General features: G+C 50.1%; 1 protein-coding gene across 1 annotated transcript in view; it reads left to right on the forward strand.

Moving 5' to 3' along the window:
- Positions 1 to 26593, forward strand: part of LOC135815726 (protein mono-ADP-ribosyltransferase PARP14-like) — a 44091-nt gene that overhangs the window by 10661 nt on the left and 6837 nt on the right. The window contains 7 exon segments of the mRNA XM_065329059.1: positions 3807 to 4157; positions 4951 to 5178; positions 6598 to 9014; positions 9772 to 9895; positions 9897 to 9994; positions 10658 to 12824; positions 15424 to 15825. Coding sequence (XP_065185131.1) covers positions 3807 to 4157; positions 4951 to 5178; positions 6598 to 9014; positions 9772 to 9895; positions 9897 to 9994; positions 10658 to 12824; positions 15424 to 15825 — 5787 coding nt within the window.

Below are 26593 nucleotides of genomic sequence, written 5' to 3' on the forward strand. Positions count from 1 at the left end.
AGAGTGTGTGCTGGATTCTTGGTATAATATCACCGTCAATGCTTTTCTTGGTCGCTGGAAGCCACCTGCTGATCAGCTGACGATTTGTTCGGAGCAGGCCGTTTTGATGTCAGCTCTCTTGGTCCAGTCGCCGAAGTATATACTGTCCTACTCGTCGCCTGCAGGAGAGGACGACTGCTCCGATGCGACTCCAATAACACCTGGCAATATTTCTTCTTGCGCAGCCATGCGCATGGGCTCCGACGAACAAGGACTATTGCCGGGAGGACGCCTGTCGCGGTTCGCTTCCAATAACACCTCGCATTATTTCTCCTTGCGCAGCAATGCGCAAAGTGTCGGACGAACGAGGACAACTGATTCCGAAAGGAAATACGACGCTGAAGACGATGAGCTACATGGCAAATGCGTGCAACCAAGTGAAATGCCCGAAAAATCCTTGCCGATTTTACTCGAACTGTACGTGAGTTCAAAAAATTGCCGCATCATGACGTATGTGGGCTCAAACGAAAGCTGAGGGCCTCAGCTACATGCTGCGCCACACGAGAAGGCCCTGCGCAGCTTCCGTGCAGCTACAGATCGATCTATGCATGCGCCTTTCCTTGGTGCCACGCATGTACGCGATTCAGCGTTAGCACTTTTTGACAGGTCATGTCACGTGACTGAAGTGCCTACTATGAGTACGAGTATACAATGCTTATTTCCGTTCCAGTACTTCACGGAGTACACGTATCCTATACCAAAAAGTACCGAAACCCCCCCCCCCCCTTGATTGTCTACTTGCAAAGCGACGTCTGGGTATGCCTCAAAGATACTGTGCTGAACACACGTGCCCACTGCCGAACCACAACATGTCTTGCCAGTGTAGGCATTGTGTTGGCCGGAACAGTGCATACAATAGCCCAGAAAGGCTGGCCGTTTGCTTCTATTATTAGACTGAACGTCATACGGCCAGACCTCCATATTCCGGCGGCACCCGTTCGGCACGGTTTACAAGCTCGGGGCTCTCACGATGCTCGGTATTTACATAGGTCATCATGTGTGTTATTTCGTACTCTCTGTGGGGGGGGGGGGGGGGGGGCAGCTAAGCGGGCGACGCATCATGTGAGAGGATAATAGTTGTCTGATGTCACGAATGAGTATAACAGAAGCTCAGATTCCATACATAAAAATATTATACCCCATATACGTGTATGTCCGGTCACTGCATCAAATATATGCTGGGTTTTGTCCGGTACATCTTGATAGCTGTGTTGCAAAGACGTTTCTGTCAGCTTGAGTAACTCATGTGAGTGACCTAGGTAAAGAACAAGCATGACAAGGGCCCTGAGCTGGCAGCTCTCTTGTTGCTACTAGCTTACAATTGCACCCTGCTATTGCTTGGCGAAAAGCATTGTTGCACTCCCTTGCGGGTTCGTTGCCCAGGGTATCTCAGCTGGCCATGATAACGTTGTATGGTTGTAAGGCAGGGCAGTGTTCAATTATACTTGTATGCAGCTGGATGTGTGCTTGAACAGTTGTAGCGAAAGAAATCCGACCCGCGAGCCGACAGCAGCGCCAAGACTCATGTGGCCCCTGCGGCCCTCGGATCTTCGGATGGGCTCTTGGATGGCGCATGATTAACAATAAAACCTGTGTTTACCGGATCCTGTGCGAAGCGGAATCCCGACAAATTTTCATACACCAAATTGCTGTATATCGAACATGCATCCCTGAATCAAGCGGTATCCTGTCATATGAGGACAGTTTCTGCTGCACCAAGAATCCATTGAAGACCATCCCAAGGCAAGGGATAACATGTTAATGTTGAAAGAGCTGCAGTGCAACTTTGCTTTCCGACCACCTCCATAAACTGACCACCTCGTCAGTCTGACCTCTTTTGCTCGGTCCTGAATTTTCCTCCACTAGCACAAGTACAGGAAGATCATTTTTCACAGATCAGACCACTCTGCCATGTCCGAAAGGCAGTCGGAATTCCGAGGTTCCACTGCAAGTGCAGTACCTTCCATGCACTCCCAACCATATCCTCGTGAGCACAGTAGGTTCCGGAAACATGCGGCTGGAGTTATTCGGATCCTCCAAACGTGCAACAGATTTCCAAAATCTTGAACTTTTTAGATCATTTTTCACAGATCAGACCACTCTGCCATGTCCGAAAGGCAATCGGAATTCCGAGGTTCCACTACAAGTGCAGTACCTTCCATGCACTCCCAACCATATCCTCGTGAGCACAGTAGGTTCCGGAAACATGCGGCTGGAGTTATTCGGATCCTCCAAACGTGCAACAGATTTCCAAAATCTTGAACTTTTTTGGCCATGTTGAGAATTCTCAAACTGCACTGTGTGATTCTAACATGGGCGGTTGTTCACGAAATGCATGGAATACTGGCGCTCCAGTGTCTGCTCCAGAGCCGGGTCAGCTGGGTCAGTGACCTGGTTGGAGGAGGGGGGGGGGGTACTTGGACCCGCTTGGAAAAAGAACACCGGTCAGTTGTGAACTGGTTGGGACACAATCAGGGAGTCGTAAGATAATTCTGACTCCCCGGTTATGTACAGTAGCCGCACTTGAACGTACCCAGCTCTGACCCGGTTGCAAGAGTTGTGCCAGGTACACGTGTACCCGGCTGGTTTGAAATCCTAGAGCAGACATTGCACTCCTGCACACATCACGTGTTCAATGGATGTGTGTGTGTGTGTGTGTGTGTACGGAATTGTTCATTTCGTGTGCGGCGCGGTTGGGCCTCACGGTCAGTCTATCAAAGACCAAGTGCATGACTGTCAATTCGCCCATGAATGAGCCGGTGTCTCTTGGTGAGAGCACCATCAAGGCCGTTGACAGTTTTGCGTACTTTGGCAGCGTCATCCATCGGGACGGGCAGTCTTCGCATGATGTTCAGTCCCGTCTCGCCAAGGCTTCGTGTGTGTTCGGCAGTCTCCGTGTCCCGGTGTTTGAGAATCGATCGTTATTTCACCGCTGTCGGCGCCGCGTGTACATCGCCCTTGTGCTGACGACCCTTCTGTACGGAGCAGAGACGTGGACGCCGAAGGCACCGGACCTGCGCTCTCTCAACGCCTTTCATCACCAGTGTGTTCGCATCATCGTTGGCATATCCAGGCGGGACCAGTGGGACAACCGCGTCACCTCCATTACCATGGCCAGAACCCTCGGCATTGCTGTGACGTCGCGGACATCATCCGGGAATATCGACTGCGTTGGCTTGGCCATGTTGGCCGGATGAACAACGACCATATGCCGAAGTGAGTTTTGTTTGGGGAGCTCCCTGCAACGCGCTCTCGCCATGGTCCACGCAAGCGGTGGCGTGACGTCATTGTGGATGATCTCCGCTCCATCAGCCCCCTGTGCCTTCTGACTGCTGATTTGATGCTGCCCAGGATCGCTCTGCCTGGAGGCAGATTGCTCATCGTCGTCCTCCCGCACGTGCTCCCCTGATCCTGACTCTGGCTTCTGCTGCGCATGTGGAAAGGTCTGCCGTCGTCGCGGGGATCTCAAGCGCCACGCTCCGTACTGCAAAGCTGGCAGATAGTCCCTTCGCTATCATTGCCATCGGCTATGGGCACGTTCAAGGTTCAAGGTGTGTGTGTGTGTATGTGTGTGTGTGTGTGTGTGTGTGTGTGTGTGTGTGTGTGTGTGTGTGTGTGTGTGTGTGTGTGTGTGTGTGTGTGTGTCAAGCTAGTGGCAGTGTTTTCGTAACACACCTACAAAAATTCAAAAAACTGCACCATGCTGGCATGAATGGTTGCGGCAGAATAGCATTTCCATTTCCTCTGTCTTCTGTGCCCTTCTCCAGTGGCTGCGTCCCTGACCGATCGAGAGCATCATATCATCGACAACATTCTCACTGTGCGGCCATTCTCACTGGAAGCAATGCAATCCATCCTGGCGCCAACCAATGAGACAGCGGGGCAAGTAGTACCTTGCGAGGAGCAGGCTGTCACTGAACAGACCAAGTCAACATCTGCGACCACTGAATACATGGACGATCATCTGCTTGTTCTTGACATACCAGGTGACATCAGCTGGGAGCAAGGCAAGCTGAAGTTCTACATGGCTGGAATGGCTGGTATCAAACCATCTGACATCCATCCACCGCCTGAGTTCCGATTTGACCGTGCCCTTTTCCGGTTCAGAGCATCAATTGGTGAGTATCCCTGCCTGCATGAGTTTGGCCCATGTATGTGACTTTCCAGCAGTGCTGCAGCTGTGTAAGTAGCAGCCAGTTTACCGGTTAGGTGTTCACTACTGGAGGGTGGTTGATTGCTACCCTGAATAAATTACCATGCGCGACATCAGGAGTTGCATGGTTGGCAACTAATTGTTGCTGTGACCCTGGTAACATACACAGTGGGGCTGGCCAACACCGGGATTGAGAACACAGAGCCAGGCAGGACAAGGCCAGCTAGGGAGAAGGCCAACACCGGGATTGAGAACACAGAGCCAGGCAGGACAAGGCCAGCTAGGGAGAAGGCCAACACCGGGATTGAGAACACAGAGCCAGGCAGGACAAGGCCAGCTTGGGAGAGGGCCAACACCAAGTTGAGAACACAGAGCCTGACAGGACAAAGCTAGCTTGGGAGAGGGCCAACTTAGTGATGCGGGTTGCCGTACTTCCTCAGCTACTATCCCAGTTCGTGATATTTTGCATATCTGCCTGAACAATTCTTGAGTGCTGGTTCTTTCCCTGTGCCTTATCAATGGCATAGCCTATGATTCAAAGCAGGAAACTGCGGGGGAAGTAAACGTAAATGTCATTGGGAATGGGATGGGACAATACCTTCACTGATCGGGTAGTGTCAATTTTCATGCTGACGATGCTCGTTTCTTATGTGAGATTTTATAAATTTATAAGTGTGCAATGCGTTGCATGCAGGTATTTGGATTTGAGCATACAATACTATAATACTGTCTGCTCTTGTCTGCTATGTTGTGTTTAGACTTCGACCTCATTGAATCCAGCTGCGCAGACTCGCCATTCGACGAAGTAGGACGGCGCTATTTGCGAGTTCGCAGAGTCAAGTCACCATGCTCCCTGTACGCGAAGTTCCCGGGCGAGCGTGACGAGGTTGAGTCTGATGCTTGGGAGTTGCTCAGGCCATCAAACCCAGTGGCCGTGACTAAGCAATCGCGAGATAGCGTCAGAGTTACCTATGATGACCCAGCAGGTGAGATAATGCAATAAGTGGCTGGCAATCTTAGAAATTTATGCCATTTCCTTTCTGGAATCTTTGCACACTGACGGTCAGTTGATTCTGCCCTCATGCATGTATGTATAATATGCACAGTCACACACTCACACGCATGTACATACATACTATCACACTTACACACACACACACACACACACACACACACACACACACACACACACACACACACACATCTGTCCTGTGCTATTGAGCCACTACAATGTGGCTTAATTAAGACCATATTAGTATGTGCATCTCTCTGGGATATTTCAAGACCTCTTTAGTTTACTAAAGAGGATAGCTCTCTACTGGTATTAATTTTTTATTCACAGGTGTTTCTCTGTTTGTTTGTGTTTGTGTGTGTGTGTGTGTGTGTGTGTGTGTGTGTGTGTGTGTGTGTGTGTGTGTGTGTGTGTGTGTGTGTGTGTGTGTGTGTGTGTGTGTGTGTGTGTGTGTGTGTGTGTGTGTGTGTGTGTGTGTGTGTGTGTGTGTGTGTGTGTGTGTGTGTGTGTGTGTGTGTGTGTGTGTGTGTGTGTGTGTGTGTGTGTGTGTGTGTGTGTGTGTGTGTGTGTGTGTGTGTGTGTGTGTGTGTGTGTGTGTGTGTGTGTGTGTGTGTGTGTGTGTGTGTGTGTGTGTGTGTGTGTGTGTGTGTGTGTGTGTGTGTGTGTGTGTGTGTGTGTGTGTGTGTGTGTGTGTGTGTGTGTGTGTGTGTGTGTGTGTGTGTGTGTGTGTGTGTGTGTGTGTGTGTGTGTGTGTGTGTGTGTGTGTGTGTGTGTGTGTGTGTGTGTGTGTGTGTGTGTGTGTGTGTGTGTGTGTGTGTGTGTGTGTGTGTGTGTGTGTGTGTGTGTGTGTGTGTGTGTGTGTGTGTGTGTGTGTGTGTGTGTGTGTGTGTGTGTGTGTGTGTGTGTGTGTGTGTGTGTGTGTGTGTGTGTGTGTGTGTGTGTGTGTGTGTGTGTGTGTGTGTGTGTGTGTGTGTGTGTGTGTGTGTGTGTGTGTGTGTGTGTGTGTGTGTGTGTGTGTGTGTGTGTGTGTGTGTGTGTGTGTGTGTGTGTGTGTGTGTGTGTGTGTGTGTGTGTGTGTGTGTGTGTGTGTGTGTGTGTGTGTGTGTGTGTGTGTGTGTGTGTGTGTGTGTGTGTGTGTGTGTGTGTGTGTGTGTGTGTGTGTGTGTGTGTGTGTGTGTGTGTGTGTGTGTGTGTGTGTGTGTGTGTGTGTGTGTGTGTGTGTGTGTGTGTGTGTGTGTGTGTGTGTGTGTGTGTGTGTGTGTGTGTGTGTGTGTGTGTGTGTGTGTGTGTGTGTGTGTGTGTGTGTGTGTGTGTGTGTGTGTGTGTGTGTGTGTGTGTGTGTGTGTGTGTGTGTGTGTGTGTGTGTGTGTGTGTGTGTGTGTGTAATGTTCAGCTGCAAGGACTGCCAAGACCAGCTCTGCCATGTCCGGCAATCAACTTGAATGTTCGGAACAGTTTGAGGGTTTCCATTTCCCTGCTCGTGAAGATGACGAGAGAAAGATGCGACTGAGCAGCATGCCTGAGAAGGTGGAACAGCCTATACCTAACACAAAGGCTGCATTCCTGAAGTCCTGCAAACCATTCAAGGAAATGCTGGTCAAGGAACTTCATGATATCCATGCAGAGTTCACCATCAATGGAGATCACATTGTGGTGCGGCCTGGAAGCAAAGCGCTATACATAACACACTGGGTAGAGGCTGTCAATGCGGCTTTAGCACATGCCTTCAAGCTGGTCCAGGAGGCCAAAGTGGCTGTGCCAGTCGAATACCATGACATGCTGCTGGACTGGTGTTCCGAAACACTGCTGCCAAACAACACTGAAGTGGTTGCGAACCCAGAGGAGGCATGCCTGCATGTGTTCAGTGTGGAAACTGACGCATCTCAGTTTGTATCACTACTCGCCAAACAAGCAAAGAGCACGACCAAAAAAGGAACAAGCGACATTGGCAACGTCAAGGAAGATGTGCTGGAGCTGCTGAAGATGGCTGGATGCATAGAGAATATTCAGACCGCAACACGGGTGGAAAGCATTGTGGAAGAAGAGATCAAACCAGGCATATTCAAACTCACCATCTCGGGCCAAGAAAAGAGGGTGACCGATGCTTCAAACCAGCTCAAGCAGGCTATCAAGGAAGTAAAGACGACGGTATTGACGTTTGAAAATGAACATGTTCGTCAACTAATGCGCTCTGAAGCTGGTTTAGACTACATCAGGCAGTGTCTCGAAGGAACGAAGTGCCGCTTGAGAACTACCAAAGGGCAAAGTCAGCGAGCAAAAGTGGAAGTTCTCTACCATGAAGCTGATGAGTATGAATATGACCAAGCTGTGGAAGACATTCATGCGTCCCTCACATTCACTGAGATCGGCATGGACAAGAGTGAACTGACAGCAGTTAATCGTTTTGATCTCAAGTCCGCCATTCTGGAATCCAGAGCAGAGTTGGAAGCTAGATTGTTTCAAGTACACACTGATAAGCGCACATCAAGTATTCACATCTGCGGTGAAAAGAGCGCCGTTTCCGAATGTGAAGAAGAGGTCAGGGTCATTCTTGAATCAAGGGGACGACAGACGGTGGTGTTTAAACTGCGTGCGTCCCAGTTTCAATTCATGAAGGAACACTATGGCGAACAGATAGAGACACTGAAAGCTAAATCGTCTACAGTTCACTTTGCTGACCGCAACAACCGTATTGAGCTCAAAGGACCAAGTGAAGATGTTGAGGCAGCTCACGCCGAGCTCAAAACTTTGGCTGCACGGTACCATGTGCAGAAGTTTCCAATGGCAATGCCGGGCTTAAAGGACCATCTGAACAACGCCGAGTACAAAGCGCAGGTTGTAGACGAGGGGAGGAACTCCAATGTGGACGTTGACATCATGTCCCGGAGTGAAGCCGAGATGGAAAGTGAAGAGGAATCCTCAGACGATGGCGAGGCTGACGAAGTGCCCAATGGCTTGGCCAAACACAACCCAGGAAGCGCCCAACTTATGGCGACGTACAGTCTGCCGGCAGGAAAGCAACTATTGGTGTACAAAGGTGATATCACCAAGTTTCACTGCTCGGCCATGACAAATGCATGCAATGAACGCCTTCAACATGGTGCAGGAGTGGCAGGGGCCATATCCCGGGCCGGTGGTCCGGATATTCAACGAGATTCATCTCGCCATGTTCGGCAAGTCAGCGGTGGCCAGTTGTCCGTATCCGCTGTGTATCGCACAAGAACTGTTGGTCGTCTACCCTGCAAGGTCTTGCTACACGCCGTGGGGCCCAGATGGGACCGTCATCAGCAGCAGAAGTGCCGATCGCAGCTTGCTGAATGCATGCAGAACGTCCTACAGGAGTCCCAAGACCTGGACACTGTAGCCGTGCCCGCAATCTCCTCATTGATTTTCGGCTTTCCAGACGAGATCTGTGCCAGTGAGCTGGCCAATGCCACGGTGTCATGGCTGAGTGAAAACCCAGCTTGCCGTTTGAAGAAGGTTGTGTTCATTGACCTCAGGCCCGAAATACTTGAACTACTGAGTTCAGAATTGGCCCAGTGCTGCGAAGGTACAGACATGGCTGCCCAGGAAATGCTGAATGAGCCACCATCACACCAGCGGCCCAAGCCAAAGTCACGAAAAAAGTCAAGAGCGGCACCTGAGAACCCAGGGATCTTCAACAAAGTGAAAATGGCGGCAGCATACTTCTTGCCCCAGAAGGCAGCGCAGCCTACACGTATCTGCAAGCTCTCGCCGAATGGAAAGGGCTTGACCACTCCAGAGGGAGTTGCTATCGAAGTTCAACAAGGAGATATTTCTCTTTGTCAGGTATGCTTTCAACTGCCAAAGCTGGAATACTCCTTTCACGTACATATTAGAAGACTAATCCTACACAGGTGTAACCCTGATTATTTGAACCCAAAAATATCTGTCAAAATGCTCACATTGTCACACAGAGTTGCAATATGAAGTATACACACAGATGTTGGGCACTTGGAACTGGCCAGTTTGAGTTTGTTTGCGCACGCTGGGCTCACATGCACCGGGATCGCAAGCACCGGGCTCGCAAGCACAGTGTACAGTCGACCACCCCACGGTGCAAGCGGTCATTAAAGCCAGGTGGCCTTTAGAACCAGGTCCTCTACAATCGTGGCATATCGGATCGTGTACATACCTGTGCATAATTGTACTTCCATGTACTCATATTGACAGGTGTGGAGGGTAGAATACTTTTGTGCAGGCAAAGCACACCTCACTCAAGTGCATGCAGCGCATCCTGCACTGTCACTTGTCACTTCTGTTGACTGCATGCATTTGCTTCGGAGCGCATTTCAGCCCTGTTGCAGTCAACCCTACCAGCCATTTGGCTAGTTTTAGTCGCTGTGTGCAGGTCCAGTATGGCACTTGGTGCACTAAATGCCGGTCGCTGGTTGCGCAAGGCAGATGGTCGCTGTATCCGGTGCAGCTCCTGTGTAGAACTGTCCGTGCATGGAAAAACGGTCGTTAAAAGTAGGTGGTCTGTAATACCACCACTCAGATTGCTTATATCAGCTTTTACTGTATGCTTTTCCTTTTTGTGGTGCAGGCTGATGCCATTGTCAATTCGTGCGGATCAAGTTTGCAGATGAATGGAGCTGGTCCTACTGCCGCAGCTATCAGCAGAGCAGCAGGGTCTCGTCTGCAAAAAGAATGTTCCAAGATTGTACAGCGTGGCCGGTACATTCAAGGTGACCAAGGGATACAATCTACAAGCCAGCCACGTGTACCATGCTGTCCTGCCGAATTATTCTGGGCACGATTCAGAGCAGGTAGGATACAGCATAGTTACTGGGTACAGTGTTTGTGTGTGTGTGTGTGTGCGTGCGTGTGTGCGTGCGTGCGTGCGTGTGTGTGAAGTGTGTGCATGTGGTCATGCGTGCATGTATGCATGCGTGCGTGTGTGGTACATGTTTGACTTTTATGGTTCTTCCCATGCGTCTCGTCAATATGTTCTACTGTAAAAGCTGTTATTCTAACGAGGCGCATATAATTATAACGATTTCCCAAAATTGACTAGTTTACGTGTAGCAAAGGTAACGATTCTCACTCATTCTCAACTCTCAATAGGACTGTATATGTATCGATTTCTGTATAACGATTTCTATTTTAATGACAGATTTCTCCTCGTTAATTCGTTAGAGTTAGCACTTCGTTATATATAGGGCTTTTACAGTACTTGTCTTCATGGGTATGTTTGTTAGCCGTATTTTAACACCCCCCCCCCCCCCCCCCCCACACACACACACACACCCACCCTTCCTCCTTCCCTTTCCTACTGTTTAGTTGGCCCTTCTGATACATTTTGGCTCCGCAGATCATTACAAGGAGTGTATTTCATAATCAAACACTTCACAGGGCACAAGCACTTGTTTTCATGATCAGTGACGAATCGTTGTTGCCCACTTCTCATTCTTCTGCTGCTACGTGCTCAGGTGTTGGAGACGGCTGCGATCAACATCATGAGGGATTCTAACGAGAAAGGCCTGGCTTCACTTGCTCTGCCTTCGTTGGGTGCCGGTAACAGTCACTACCCTCCCGGACGTGTTGCTGAGATTCTCATCGGCTCTGTGGTCAAGTTCAGCAAGTCGACGTCAGTGCCACGATTGCGCAAGATAATCCTGTGCATCTTTGATCCGAACATGCACTCCATCTTCCTAGATGAGATATCAACCACATGCGACAATGGGGCAGGTGATGGCGACTCGAGCCCCGACAGCTCCTCTAGTTCAGATCAATACTCCGATGAAGATTCTCAGGCGCCTTTGCAAAACCGCCGAGCAACTCTGGGTGCTCAGTCTGGCCAGCACCGCAGCAGGACTCAACAGCCGGGACCACGGAAACGGACCACGTCCAATCGTCCAGCTACACCTCCACTTCACAACGTTACAGTTGCACAGGGTGACATCACGGGTGAGCAAGTTGACGCCATCGTCATCACTGCGATGAGCGGCCTGGACATGTCCAAGGCGAACATGTCCAAGAATGTAGCAAGAGTGGCAGGCCCAGGGGTTCAAGGTGAGCTGAACACGATAAATGGCCGCGGCAAGAAGAAGACCAATCCTGGTCAAGTGATTAAGACCAGTGCTGGCAGTTTACACAGCAAGTACATCCTACACGCCGTTATGGAGTATGCTGAAAAGACCTCTTCACCCACAGACTTCCTCAAAGCCATCGTTACCAAGTGTCTGGATGAGGCCAGCAAACTCCGATGTACCTCAATTGCAATTCCTGCCTTGGGTGCTGGTGGCCTGAATTACTCTGTGCAAGATTGCGTGCAGGCAACGTTTGCAGCCATCGAAGCTTTCGACTCACAGGCTGGATCGAGTACAGTGCAGACCATACGACTTGTGATGTATGACCAAAGGCATGTTCCTCCATTCCAGGCTCACCTGGACCAAGTGCGGTCGGCTTCTGGCGTGACGAACAGACCGGCTACCCGGACACAACGTAGTTTGGTGAATAAACCATCATCCAATGCTGCTGCTGCTGCTGCTGCTGCATGCATTACAACCAAGGTTAAACAAGCTGACATTGCAACAGAGAATGTGGCTGCTATCGTCACAACAGTCATGCCCGATCTGCAGATGAAAAGCGCAGGAATGTCGAAAGCCATCTTAGCCGTGGCTGGTGACTCCGTCCAGAAGTCACTGGATGGCAGAAAAGCCAAGCTGAAAACTGCTGCTACGCCAGGACAGGTGTATGATACATCGGGTGGAAACCTGAAAAACATCAAGCACATCCTTCACGCTGTAATGAACTATGCATCAAAGGTAGCAAATCAAAAGCAATTCATAGAAGATGTTGTCCTGGGGTGCCTGGAGAAAGCAAGCCAGCTAAACTGCCCCTCCATCGCCATTCCAGCACTCGGAGCGGGTGGCCTTGGCTTTGATGTGACACACTGTGCCGACGGCACAATGAATGCCATAAGAAAGTTCAGTGCTCAGTCCATGGCACGGACCAGCTTGAAGTCTATCCTCCTGGTGGTGTACGCACCTAATCACCTGCAACCGTTCCAGCTAGCTGTCCAGAGCACCGCACAAGCCATGGTGTCAGTTGGTGCACCGCCTCCATCTCACCCAACCACTCTTCAGGACGAGTTCGAAGTCACCGCAGAGACTATTAGCAGGCAAGAGGAAGTCGATGAGCTTGACTTTGAAGAGGATGATGACGATGAAGATGATGCGCTTGACCAGGACCTGGATACTGATCCAAGGGCAGTACGCAAACAGGATCGACTTGACCGAATGGCATACAAAAACAACTCCGAATTCGAGGAGCAAGAGGTCATCTTCAAGCTCACTGGCCCTGATAGTAGATCCACTCGGTCGACACAGAAGCGAATCCAGAGCCGAATCAGTAGCACTCTGAAATCATCCATCTTTCAACATCCAGACATGGAACTTCTGTCGGCTTCTGATGAAATGCAGATTGAGTTGGGAGCTGAGAATCGCAGTGTCCTGTTGAGATACAAGGACACTAACACAATTGTCCTACATGGCAACACATCAGACATGGCTCTGGTACAGGCACAAATTGCTGAAAAGTGTAACAGTGCACAAAGTCAACTTCGGCTGGAGGAAAGTCGTCAACGTGAAGCTGGTAAGGACGCCTGTTCAAGGCACACACACACACACACACACACACACACACACGCACATGTGCATGTGCATGTGCATTCATGAACATTCATGCATTATTTCCACTACAACTCACCCACAGCCAGGTGCCCGATACTCAGACCGAGGTGCCCGTAACTTGGAGGTGTTTGCCATAGAGAATACACTCTTCTACAAAAACTTTACAAGGACAAGTTCTGAACATGTGTACAGCCGGCTTGGTGCACAATGCTTGCATTTTCCATTTTGCTTTTGTTTCCGAATGTGTATATTCACACGTGTGCTGCAAAGAAGTATAGTTGATTCTCCCAGATATTCCTCCTTCCCATTGTACCCACTTCAGAAGGTAAAGGCGAAAGGTTTCATTCTAATGTAATGTTTTACCTGTTCAAACTTGCAAATTTGTCTATAATATTTCTTAATAAAAACTCGGATGTCGAGCCAATAGGAGCATGTAAAGAGAAAGGACCAATAAGTAGTTACGAGTTATGACTAACCGTCCACCAAGGTAACGAGACAATATACAGTCAGATAGTACGACCACAAGGTACAAAATGACATGGATGTTGAGACGTTCGCCTCATTGGAACTTTCCGCACCTGAGCCTTCCAAGTTGAAAGGTTGTTGGTTTGCGCTTCGTAGATGTGTTAGAGCTAGTTATCGCAAAGAGTTGGTAGACAAGCCATTGATTAGCCACTCTCATTGTACTTCCTCCGCGTCATTAAAATCGTCGCTTCGCACATCGCAATGTTTGTGACTTGGCTCGTCTTAGTCAGACTGTCGGAATCGCTGTTTTCTGTGTTCGAACATTGGTGCGACCCTGCGCAATGTCTACTTGTTACTGAAGCCGTGATGGTCTCAGACTTTGTCGGAGCTCTCTTCCGCGCCAAGCAAATTCATCGCGCTCCGCACTATTCCGCCCCAGAGCGCATATTGTTTTTTCTGGAGTTGGTGCCGTCCCACATCGTTCGCGTGGGCATTTATCAAGACTGCAAGCTTGGGTATAAGAATCCTGGTATCTCTCCTGAATACGAAATGCTGAAGTTGACGATGGCAAGAACAAGGTGTTCTCAAATTCCTAAAATGCGCTACTTGTGGCGCATGGTGCTGCGAAGGTAGCAGGTCTGAAAACACCAACAAAATCAGCGAAGCGCTTGCCAAGGAAAGAAGGTGCGGAACTGCTTACCCTATCCCGCTGGAAGGTCGTTACAGTGTACTTGAAAAATGCTAGCTTGCCTTCATCGCCTGCCACCTGGAGGCATGGATCGCTTGAAAACGAAGTTTCTTGACCTGAATTTGAACGCGCGTCTTGTTCAGCGTATTGTTGAGTGCTGAAGGGTCTGCCTCAAGCTCTGGTGAAGACGTCGACCTTAGCTGCAAGTACAGCGAAGCGGGAGGCCACAAACTAAAGTTTGGTCCGTCGACAATGCTCTGCCTCAATTTCTAGCTGATTTCTTTGCCCTTTGAGTGGACAAAAAAAATTCGAAAAATCGATCTGGGAAGCGAAAAAAAATTTAATGACGCGGAGGAAGTAATATCAAAAAAGTAAAATATTTCTACCTTTATTTATCATAATTATATACCACTCTTTAGTCTAGAAAGAATGCTCTTTTGATACTAATTAGCTCACACCCCACATGCACATGCAGATACTAGACCGCTATGAAGTACACAAACACACAGGGCACAGAGTTTGGAGTAATGCGGGTGCAGGCTGAGATTGAGGCAATGTGGCTCAACATAGAGCACGATAGGGAGAGAGAGAGAGAGAGAGAGAGAGAGAGAGAGAGAGAGAGAGAAAGGGAGGGAGGGAGGGAGGGAGGGAGGGAGGGAGGGAGGGGAGGGAGGCGACAACTTTCACACCAAGGTTCAACTCTAAGGTTCAAAGGTTCAACTCGAGTGACAGAAACTCGCCCGAACATGCTGCAAGTTGTAGCCTGCAGGCACAGTGGCCAGGTGACTGGTGTACGCAGGAGCACGTGATCGCTTGTTCAGCCATGTTCGATTGGGAATAAGGGCCGAACGCTACATCGCAGCCTTTTCGGACCAAAACCAGTCGACTCAGTGTCCAAAAGACTACAACATATGGTCCAATCGCGATCATCTGGGCTTTTATAAGAACGAAATGGCGCTTTTAGTGACATTTTGCGTACGAATCCCCATCTAGTAGGGCGCAGTCACCCAGTCTCGGTGGAAGTGCACGAGTTCGATTGGGAATAAAGGAGGAAGGGAGCGTCTCAGCTTCCTCGGACCAAGACCATTTAACTCAGCACCCCGAAGACTCCAACTGGTATAATATTTGATTTTAGGCTTAACTTCCCCTTTAAAACGTCTTGTATTGTACAAGTAGTCTAGCACCCATCAAGTTTGGCCAAAAAATCTAAATCTGACGTGCGGCTTGTACTCCGAATGTCAAAAAGGATATGAATTTTGGGCCTGAAAAAGGGGGGTGGGGGTGCGGCTTAGACCCCGGTGCGGCTAAAACCACGAAAAGTATGGTTATAAAATTTCTCCTCCACAGAAACTCATCAAATGTATACTTCAGTATTATATGTGTGGACTTTGCCTCTGCCACTTCTCAGGCTTCGAAAGGCTGGCAAATAAGAAGCAGAAAGAAGCTGAAGCAACAAAGCGCAAAGCAGTAGAGTACTTGAAGAAAAAGAAAGACCCCTTTCCACCGTACTGGACGGCCAGCGGCAAGGAGCGATACCAACTAGTGGACCTTCAATCAACAGACCGTGAATACAAGGAAGCAGTGGAGTTGTTTCGCAAGACAGCCACAAACAACATAACACGTGTGCAGCGTGTAGAGAATCCAAACTTCTACGGTCGCTTCAAGGCGGTAGTTTCAGATCAGAAAAACAAAGAGCAGCACTGCAGTGGCAAGTGTGACATTAAGAAGCTGTGGCATGGTACTGTTGATGACAGCGTCGAGATGATCACAAATACTGGCTGGGAAAGAAATTTTGCAGCAGGACGTGTCGGTAAGCCTACAACTAATGTGTGTGTGTATATGTACGTGCATGCATGTGTGTGTGTGTGTGTGTGTGTGTGTGTGTGTGTGTGTGTGTGTGTGTGTGTGTGTGTGTGTGTGTGTGTGTGTGTGTGCGTGTGTGTGCCAGCTAGTTCAGTTGGTGGGTACACTTATGCCTGATTGTGTTGGGTCTGTTGCCAACAGGCTCGGCTACTTGAAGGTGTAATGTTGTACCTGCCACCTTTGTTGGTTCCAGGGTTCATATACTTTCTATTTGAAGTATACATACCTGTTAACCATGGACTGCTTCTGGCTAGGTTAACTCTTGTGTAATCAATGATGCTAAAAAAATTTTACGCTTCGCGTGAGACTCAGTTTTTCTATATAGAGGCCGAGTAGCACAATGGTGCTAGTGACGCTTATATCAGATCCCCTCTGATTTAGCCACCCACACTAGTAGCAAGTATTACCTTCACTGGGGGCAGGGGTAACTGCAGTTGGATCCCGGGACGGATACCCTGATGCCGTCAATCCTTTTTTTCTGCACCTTGTCCCCACCCGCTTACCGAGGTGTGGTGAGCCCATAAGTGGGATCATTTTCAAGTCCACCCAGAGTTTTGGGGATTTCAGGGGGTGTCGGCCGTTGGGCGGTTCAATAGCCAATTGAGTCATCTTTCCAAGATTCCTTTTGAGTCTCTCTCCCCTCTCCCGGGTAGACCCACGTGACCAGTTTTGGCAGTGAGCAACAAGTACAAGTGTGTGCGTGTGTGTGTGTGTGTGTGTATGTGCGGTGTGCGGTGTGCGTCAGGCGAAATTACTGGTCAGTCGGCGTCACGCATTTTTCACAAAAAATTGCGTTTCACCTGCTGGGAGAGTATGCGTGTACTCGAGTCTCATCCTGAGCACGTTTTTTTCTTCTTTTTTTCAGCTCCAGTATAGCTGTATTTTTCATTGCAAAGCCGTCCTCTATTGTTGTGTTCGTTGTTCAAACGAAGTGGACATTCAATCATGAAGGCAGAGGACATAGGAGCCTGATTGGAGTTTCTCGTGGCATAGGACGGCCACACAGAGACACTTTGGGATTTTCTGAATATAAAATACCGTACGCACGATGCTGAGATCAATTTGTGCGATATCAAATTGTTTGTGATCTACCACATCGAGCAGAACGGGATCCAAACACAAGCTTACCGACGGTTAGGCTGCCGACCTGGCTGGACAAATGGTCCCTGGCTTCACCAGACGCCAGACGTCGGACACCATGTCCTTTGCCACGACGTCCATCTCCAAAAAGAACTCCATCTTCGTCGTGAAAAGGCTTGAAATACTCAATATTCAACCAAGATTCGCGGTCTCACCCTTTCTCAGATCGAATCATTTTTTGTTGTAGCAGTTGCAGGGCAGATCCCCGCCACTACTTCAACAGAAGATGGCTCCAAAGCATACCTGGAACAAGCCATATCGAGGTTGCAAGCCACCCCTCTCAGCACTTTTTTTGAAGAAATTCGAAATTTCAATGGTGGAAGATATACTATGAAGAGAATTTCAAAAAGTATATTTCGCGGAGCGATCGCTCAACCTACGTCATTCAAACTTTGCAGGATGGTTCAGACGTACATGCTAGGCATGGAACCACAGAAGATGATATCATAGCTGACACACAGAGTCACACACACAGCAGATTCGTGTGCACAGATACTAAATTAGTGGACGTCGTCATCTTCTTCCCGCTGATCTCAAATGTACGATGACGTGCTATTTCGCCTGACGGTGTGTGTGTGTGTGTGTGTGTGTGTGTGTGTGTGTGTGTGTGTGTGTGTGTGTGTGTGTGTGTGTGTGTGTGTGTGTGTGTGTGTGTGTGTGTGTGTGTGTGTGTGTGTGTGTGTGTGTGTGTGTGTGTGTGTGTGTGTGTGTGTGTGTGTGTGTGTGTGTGTGTGTGTGTGTGTGTGTGTGTAAGACAGTATCGAAGTATTCTTTTTTCATCATTTCTTCCATATCACATTTGTTTCTCCTTCCTCTTTCTTCACCGCCTTCGTATTCACTCGTTTTGAACACGATATTTCCTTTGTGTAAATTTAATGACTGTTCAGCTCGTTCTGTTTATCGCAATTCTAAAATTATACATATATATTATATATATCGCAGATTGATTATAATTATATATGATCTTGACTAGTTTGAGGGAAAGACACAAATTATATATGAGTATGAACAAATTCTTCTTCTGCTTACACAGGACCGGTTTTCAAGTAGTTTTTGTTCATGATTGTGTAATAGGTGTATGTATGCTACGACCTGAATACTCACTATTTGTATTTCCCGCTCGTTCCCCTTGGCAATGAGCCACTCACATAGAAGAGCGCATGCTCCAGGTTCTGTTCTGTTGTAGTCTAGTCTTGAGTTGTCTCTGCCAAATTTAGTTGTTTGCCGCTACGCACGATAGGTTACGTAATAGATTTAGAATTAGATCGATAGTTGATCGAGGCGTCGATCGAGTCCACGGGAAATTTTTGCAGATAATTTTTTTCGAAAATTCAAAAATACAAAAACAATTTTTTTTTTCACAATGGGCCGTTCAGCGAAATCCAAGAGACAAGAAAAGCTAGAGCGTAGCCTCGCTGAAGCTGGCTGTGACATGAGCATTGCTGAAGAGCGCGAGAGTTCGCCGGTACAAGGGTTGTCCCATCGTTTTCGTTTGCCGGACACAGACACACCACATGCACGTCCACTGCCGAAGCCAGTCTTGCTTCCTGAGACATTCGGAAATCAGCCAGGCCAAGATTTCACCACGTACATGAGGCATTTCGTCCACACATGCGAGCTGAGTGGGTACGACGACGACCAAAAGCTACGGCTACTACCTGCTCGCCTTGTTGGTACAGCTCATGAGATGTTCACCGAAATTCTAACTCACACGCGTGACATAAACTTTTCCGACGCAGTCGAGGCTCTGCATGTCCGTCTTGAGCCGCCCCAGCAAGCATTGATGCACGAGGCCAGTCTTCGCCAGCGAGTGAAGCTGGCGAGTGAAACTCAGCACGGGTATGCCACGGAACTTCGTCGGCTCGCTCGTCGAGCCTACCCAGGACAACAAGGTGCACTGCTTGATTCAATGCTTTTGCAACTTTTTATTGATGGCCAGCAGGGAGTCGTACTCAAACTAGGGAGGTGACACGGCACAGAAATCCGTGTCACAGGGGTTGACTCGCACCCGTGACCCCTCGTTGTTATTTTTGGAATAATTCAGTCCAGTCCAGTCCAAAAGGTCATACTCGGATCGACTCGCCTTCTGTACTTCACCTCCAAGCGTGCCGCATGGGTGTCTAGTTTTTGAAATTATTGAGGCAGCACATTTCGTTTACAGCCTATCACTCGCCAGTATTCTTTGAAAGACTACCAGCATTTGTTTAGCTCCTGCCATGTCCGAACTACTTGATACCAGTGATGGCAACAGCAGCAGTTATGAAACGGCGTGTAGTGTTGCGGTAACTGTTCAGAACTGTTCAGAGTCGTATCCTAGGTTAATCCGAATACTAAAAATTGACCCAAATTGCACATAACACGAAGCTGGTTTTTGAAAATTGTAAGTCGTGTATCTGCCCCATTTCTTCTTTATGACTTGCACAATACACCAGTCTTCCTAAATAACACATTTATAGCAGGGGTTAAGTACCATATAAGAGAAGTACAGCCAGTGATATTGTCATGTTGAAATACTACAATTTTGACACAAATTACACATAACACGAAGCCAGGTTTTGAAAATTGTAAGTCGTGTATCTGCCCCATTTCTTCTTTATGACCTGCACAATGGTCCAGTCTGCCTAAATAACACATTTATAGCAGGGGTTATGTTCGGTCACGAAATCTGGACTCCAAAGAAGACTGTATTTTATTTCTGTTCTTCGTAACTGAACGAAAATCTCTAGACTAATAGTATGCACACATCATCGTGCCTTGGCACGGACATACCAACTCTGCTATTGTCCTCTCTCCAGGACCAAAAAACTCTGCTTTCCAAAGAGACAAAAAAACTCTCCCTTCTCCAAAGTGAAACTAGTACTATAACAAAAAAAGCACAGCTGATAAAGCGAACAGACGTACAGCCAATCAGCAAACCAGTTCCGTCATATGATCCGGCAGGTATTGCATGCCATGCATGTACTAGATTAATGCTACGGTACAGACAATCGCATGTCTAGACAGGTCCTAACAGTGTCTAGTCAGTACTAGCATCATGCTCACATGTGCCGGGTCAGCACACAATACATCGACCTAGCAAACGGTAACCTACGGGATCTACTGGAACATATCCCCCTCTCACACGAGGAGAAAACCACACTAAAAAAACAAAAACAATCCGAGTGTGACACAACTACATAATCATGTCCATCACTGTTACTCATTTCCAACTGGCAAAGGAACGAGATGATGGATGGCACGTTGCAGGATCTTGCCTCCGATCTTGACGTCCACGACGCGCACCTTGTTGTCCTTTCCTGGGAAGGTCTCCATAATGCGACCCAATGGCCACTCTCCGCGCGGAGTGCCGGGACTCATCCACATCACCACGTCACCCACCTTCAAGCTCTTCTTGGCCTGGCGCCAGCACTTCCGGAGGTTCAAGGATGGTAGAAACTCTCTTTTCCATCGCTGCCACACGTCGTCTACTAATCGCTGTACTGCCGCCCATCTCTTCCGCTGATGCTGATGCTCACCAAGCACCATCACTTCCTTGGCCAGAGGCGCATCCATACGTCCCACAAGGAAATGCTGGGGAGTGAGGGGCTGATCATCCTGAGCATCATCTGAGACTGTAGTCAGCGGACGAGTGTTGATGAGATGCTCTGCTTCAATCAGTGCGGTCAGCAACTCCTCGTCGGTAAGCGAAGCATTAGCGAGTACTGTGGTGATGGCACGCTTAGCAGCTTTCACAACAATTTCGAATACTCCTCCGAAGTGGGGTGCTCGCGGAGGATTGAACCGCCACTCTATTCCTTCATGAGCGAATTTCCTGCTGACTTGCGTGCGATCAATGGCTTCGCTCGCCTCTCGGAGCTCTCGCTCGGCAGCTGTAAAGTTCGTGCCGTTGTCCGACACCATGATGGACGGAGTGCCGCGACGCTTGATGAATCTGGAGAATGCCATCAGGAATGCTTCTGTGTCCAAAGAGAAGGCCATCTCCAAGTGGCATGCTCTGGTCTCCAAACAGGTGAAAACGCACATGTACCGCTTCTGCTGCACTCGACCACGCCCTTGCTTTGTGTAGAACGGTCCTGCGTAATCTACTCCACATCTGGTAAATGGTTTGAGAGAACCACACGTGCGATGGTTGGGTAGCGGTCCCATGATCTGCTCCGCAGCCTTACTCATCAGTCGGCTGCATGTAACGCATTGTGCACGTGCACTTTTGATCGCCGATGTACCATGTACAATCCAGAATCTCTGTCGTAGGTTGGACAGCAGGTGCTGGGTTCCGACACCATGGCAACAGAGGTCGTCTTCGCGCTGGATGAGTAGCGTAGTGACTCGGTGACGCTGTGGTAGGATCACTGGCTGGCGAACACCAACAGGTAGGTTGACAGCATGCTTCAGTCGTCCGTTGACGACCATGAGAGCAGGGTGCGACGTCGCATCCAGGACCGCGTTGAGCCGGTAGAGAGGGTCAGATGGTGGTAATTCCTCACCTGCCCGTAAGCGCTTAAGCGTGGCTGGGTACGCTGACAGCTGAGCTTGTGCAAACCAATGTCGTTCGGCTCCTGCTACTTCTGCTGCCGTCAGCACCGGTACTGTCACTACTGATCTTGGCTTATGACCGCTTGCTAAACGGACATAGACTAGTGGGGCACTGGTGTTGGCGGTATCGACGTGGGTTTCCCCCCTCGTGACTGCCGCAGTCTGCCGTCGGGCATTTTGTACGAACCGTAAGCACCAGGCAGTCACCCTGGTAAGACGCTCCCACGTCGAATATGTGGCAGGATCTAGTCGAGATGGCGTCACCTGGCTGGCGAATGTCATACATGGCTTCTTCTTCAGCTCACCAGGTAGTTGCGGAGGGGTAGCAAGCTCCACAAGCGGCCACTCTGCCTCCGGTCTGGTCAGGAAGTCCGGACCACTCCACCATGTGTGACGTCCAACGAGGTCCAGCACTTTCATACCTCGAGATGGGAAGTCGGCTGGGTTGAGGACTCCTGGTACGTGTCTCCATTGGCTAGCTTTGGTGTCGGCTTGAATCTCACCGACCCGGCAGGCGACATCTGAAGTGAAGTTCTTGGCATGGCTCCTCACCCAGTACACGACGTTGAGGGAATCGGTCCAGAACACATGTTCAGCAACAGGAATAGCGAGGGCTTGGCTGACAACTTTGCTGGTGCGCAGGCCAAGTACTGCACCTCGCAACTCCAACTTAGGGATGGTGACTTTCTTGATTGGGGTTGCCCGCGCCTTGGCGAATGCAAGGCTGACCTTCACAAAACCATCCGGATACGCCGCGCGGACATAACTGACAGCTGAAGTGGCGTGCGCCGAGGCATCGGTGAAGGTATGTACTGTGAGCTTTGCGGTGTCAGCCTGGCGCTCCATGCTTTTGAAGCATCGTGGCACTTTGATCCCAGCTAGATCTGGTAGTTCTGCAAACCACCTCTGCCACTTGGTCTCCAGCTCTGATGGGAGACGGTCATCCCAGGAACAGCCGAGAATGCATGCCTCCTGGAACAGCAGTCGAGCCCTTATCGTAAACGGCGAAATATGCCCTCTTGGGTCATAGATGCTGGCCATCTTGGATAGGACGCTTCGTTTCGTCAGCCGCTGGTCGTCCGGTGTGTTGTAGCGATAGCTGAACGTGTCAGACGCTGCGTCCCACACGACACCAAGCGTCTTCACGACTGCAGCTGATGCGGCGTCGCTGCAATCATCGATGCTCACCAGTGCGTCGGCTGCTCGGTCGGCCTCCGGGATAGAACGGAGCACGTCACGGCTGTTACTGCGCCATTTCCGCAGGTGAAACGAGCCCATGTGGAGCAGGTCCTGCACCCCCTGCCGTACTGAGATGCCGGCTGGTACTGATGGTTGTGAGTTCAGGAAATCGTCAACGTAGAACGATTCCTCGACCGCTGCTCGGGCTGCTGAGTCGTACTGTTCCCCATGCTGTGCGGCTACCTCCCTCAGAGCTCGGCAGGCGATGAACGGTGATGCCTTCAGTCCGAACACGAGCCGAGTAAACTCGTAAATGGATGGTTGCTCGTCTGTCGACTTGCGCCACAAGAAGCGTACGTACCGCCGATCTTGCTGTTGTAGCTGGACCTGCAGGAACATCTCTGCAATGTCTCCTACGATCGCAACCGGTTCACGGCAGAACCTGAGTAGGACGTGAATCAGGTCATGTTGCAGTTTCGGACCAGTATACATCTCATCATTGAGAGACACACCCCGCTGACGAGCCGCTGCATCGAAGACAACCCTCACTTTCGTGGTCGCCTTGTCGTGGCGCACGACAGGAAAGTGCGGTAGTAGCCATTGGTCACCGTCTCTGGCGGCACTATCCTCACAGCGGACCACATATCCCTTGTCGATGTATGATTGGAAGACTCTGTCGTACTCTGCTTGGATGTCCGGCTTCTTGAGAAGAGATCGCTCGAGGCTGATCAGCCGCTTCTCTGCCATGGCTCGGTTTGGCGGCAGCTGTGGCTGGTGGTCTGGCCGAATCCAAGGGATGCCTGTCGTGACACGACCATCAGTGATTTTCATCCTGTCAGCCACGAGGTGCTCTGCTTCTATCTCAGCCATCGTCTTGTCAGATTGTGGTTGCATGCCCACCTGGTCATCCTCCCAGAACTTAGCGACCAGTGTATCGAGCAATGGCTCACATACTGCAGATGCGTGCAGCGTGCACTCGGATGTGGCACCCGTCGGCATGTCCACCGGCCCAAAGCAAACCCAGCCGAGTGGTAGACGGCGTGCAATGGGCTCTCCCGCGCGCCCAGTGGCCTCCTCCAGCACTCGGTGTACATCAATGACATCGATACCAATCAGGATGTCTATCTGCCGCGAGTCGACCTGTGGTAGCGGTAGTTGCTGGAGGTGGGGGAATTGTTGGCTCATCTGATGCCAGTCAACGGCCGGTAGCGGAGCTGTGATGTCGGGCTGGGTCCATGCTTGGAACGCCGTGCTGTAGTCACCATCATGACTGTGGATGGTCAGGTTGACTCTCTGCCGGCGGCCTGTTACTGTCGTTCCGCCTAGGACTGAGGTGGTGAGCTGCTCATCTGGCCCGCTGACACCCAAGCTCTCAGCAACGTCAGCCCTGATATAGCTGGTCGATGATGCCGAGTCAATCAGTGCCACTGCATCATACATCTGGTCTTGGTGTTGCAGCTTGACTGGCACAGTCATGAATGCAACATGGACCCCGGTGTTAGCAGTGCAGGTGGTTGCTGTGGCCGTCGCTGCTGTGTCGGATGGACGCTGTGGCTTCTCACGTGATCCACCGCCTCGCTGTGGACTGTCCAGTCGATTGCTTTGATTCATGCTGGCTGGCTCTTTGTCCGTCTTCCTGCTGTAGCTCTGCTGTTGTCTCACAATGTGGAGCATGTCATGGTGTTTTCCACCGCACTTAGCACATGGGTTGCTCCTGCACTCAGCAGAACGATGGCCAGCAACGCGCAGGCAGCAGGTACACACATTCAACGGCTTAACGAATTTCCACCGGTCTGCTGTTGACAAGGTGGCAAATGCCCGGCAGTCAGCTAAGCCGTGGCCCTCTCCACACTTCTTGCATCTGGCCTTTGGCGTCTCATTTCCTGCTGTAGTTGCCAACGTTCTATGTGGTCGATGATCGTGTCGGCTCTGTGACTTCTGCAGCACTGCCGTTGATGTGGGTGTCTTGTGGGTCTCTGCCTGCCTCTCCTCTACCTTCCTCAGCATATGGACCAGATTCAGTAGCCAGTCTGCAAAGTTGCAAACATCGCAGTTCCGGTCCTCGTGCAGCTCAAAATACCTCAGCAGGAGGGTCGGTGGTATTTTCTGGGTTGCTGCTAGGTACAGTTCACGGCCGGGAGCAATGCCACACGACTTCATGTTGACCAGGGTACTCCGCAGCTTTAGAGCAAACTTCTTTAGCTTGTCGGTGGCTTTAGCATTGTCAATCTTGGGCCACGTCAGGATATCTTTCTCGTGACGCTCAAGTTGTCGCTCCTCACCGCCATACCAGGCTTCTATTTCCACCAATGCTGCTTGAAAGGCGCCTGTTCCGTCCATAATGTCCTGGACGAGTTCCTCGGCACTCCCTCCGGCGAGTGACTCTCTCAGTCTCGCCATCTTGTAGTGCTCAGTTGTGTGGGGGTCTGTTCCCACCAAACTCATGAATTTCTGTCTCCAAGGGACATAGTTCACTGGCGCTCCGTCAAACTGCGGTAGCTTCAACGGCTTCAAATGGGATCTGTATGTCCCGGCATGAGGGTAAGCAGCTGGTGACGTATATGGACGTCGTCCATCTGGCTGACTATACTGCATAGCCAACTGACTCTGTGCAGCTGCTGGTGCACTTTGCTGCTGTACATACGGTGAGTAGAAAGTAGTTGCAGGATTCTGGCTGCTGGCTGTGGGTCTGGCTGATTGACCTCTTGCACTCACTACTCTGGCCTGTCCAAGCTGGCTAGGCACTTTCTGCTGGACTGTGTAGCTACTTGGCTGCACTTGAGATGTCACAGCAGGGTGATACTTCTGGTTAGCTGGTGTCTGATACTGTGGGCCTTGGGGCAGTTGTGGCTTCAGACTAGTTGTGGTGAATGGTGCAAAGCTGGACTGCACAGTGACCGTCTCTCCTGGTCTGTGTATGTGTCACTGTGGATGGCAGTCCGTCACTTCGACCAGCTTCCACTTCCACCGTTCTGGTCTTACTTGGTAGCCAGCTCTGGGGACTTCTTCGTTCCACATCCACAGCACTCATGCATGGAGGCAGACTACCAGCTGGTGTTTGTCTTGGCTTGGCCGGCTGGATGTCAACTGCGTCCACCACGCTGAAGGCGCGCCCTGCTCTCCCAGACTCTGCGCTGGTAATTTTGAGCTTCTCACTGAGGAGTTGATGATGGCGCACGAGTGCTTCTGTCGTGAGCCCTTGTCCAACACCTGCGTGGGACAGTCTCCGTGCACTTTCATCTCTCCGACTCCTGCGGCTGCTCGCGGTGGAGCCTTTCTCTGAGAGCTCCAACTCCAGCGCTGCTCTGTCTGCAGCCAATCGCTTGGTCACCAACTCTCTGTTGAGTTCCAATCTCTTTTCGACCGCCTCAGCCTCCAGCTGGACTAATTCCTCAGCAGCTTGCAACTCTCTCTCGCGTATCCTGGCCGCGAGTTCCAGTTCGGCTTCCTTACTGGATTTCTTGGAAACTTGGGAGACACTATCCCACTCTCCATATCGCGAAGGAGGCTTACCCTTCGTCGACCTGACGCTCGTTCTTTTTTCCATCGACTCCGATTACTGCCTCGGACTCGGATCCGGCTCGAAGGACCAGTTGTTCGGTCACGAAATCTGGACTCCAAAGAAGACTGTATTTTATTTCTGTTCTTCGTAACTGAACGAAAATCTCTAGACTAATAGTATGCACACATCATCGTGCCTTGGCACGGACATACCAACTCTGCTATTGTCCTCTCTCCAGGACCAAAAAACTCTGCTTTCCAAAGAGACAAAAAAACTCTCCCTTCTCCAAAGTGAAACTAGTACTATAACAAAAAAAGCACAGCTGATAAAGCGAACAGACGTACAGCCAATCAGCAAACCA

The sequence above is a fragment of the Sycon ciliatum genome, chromosome 4, assembly GCF_964019385.1.
Source record: "Sycon ciliatum chromosome 4, ocSycCili1.1, whole genome shotgun sequence".
Classification (NCBI taxonomy): Eukaryota; Metazoa; Porifera; class Calcarea; order Leucosolenida; family Sycettidae; genus Sycon; species Sycon ciliatum.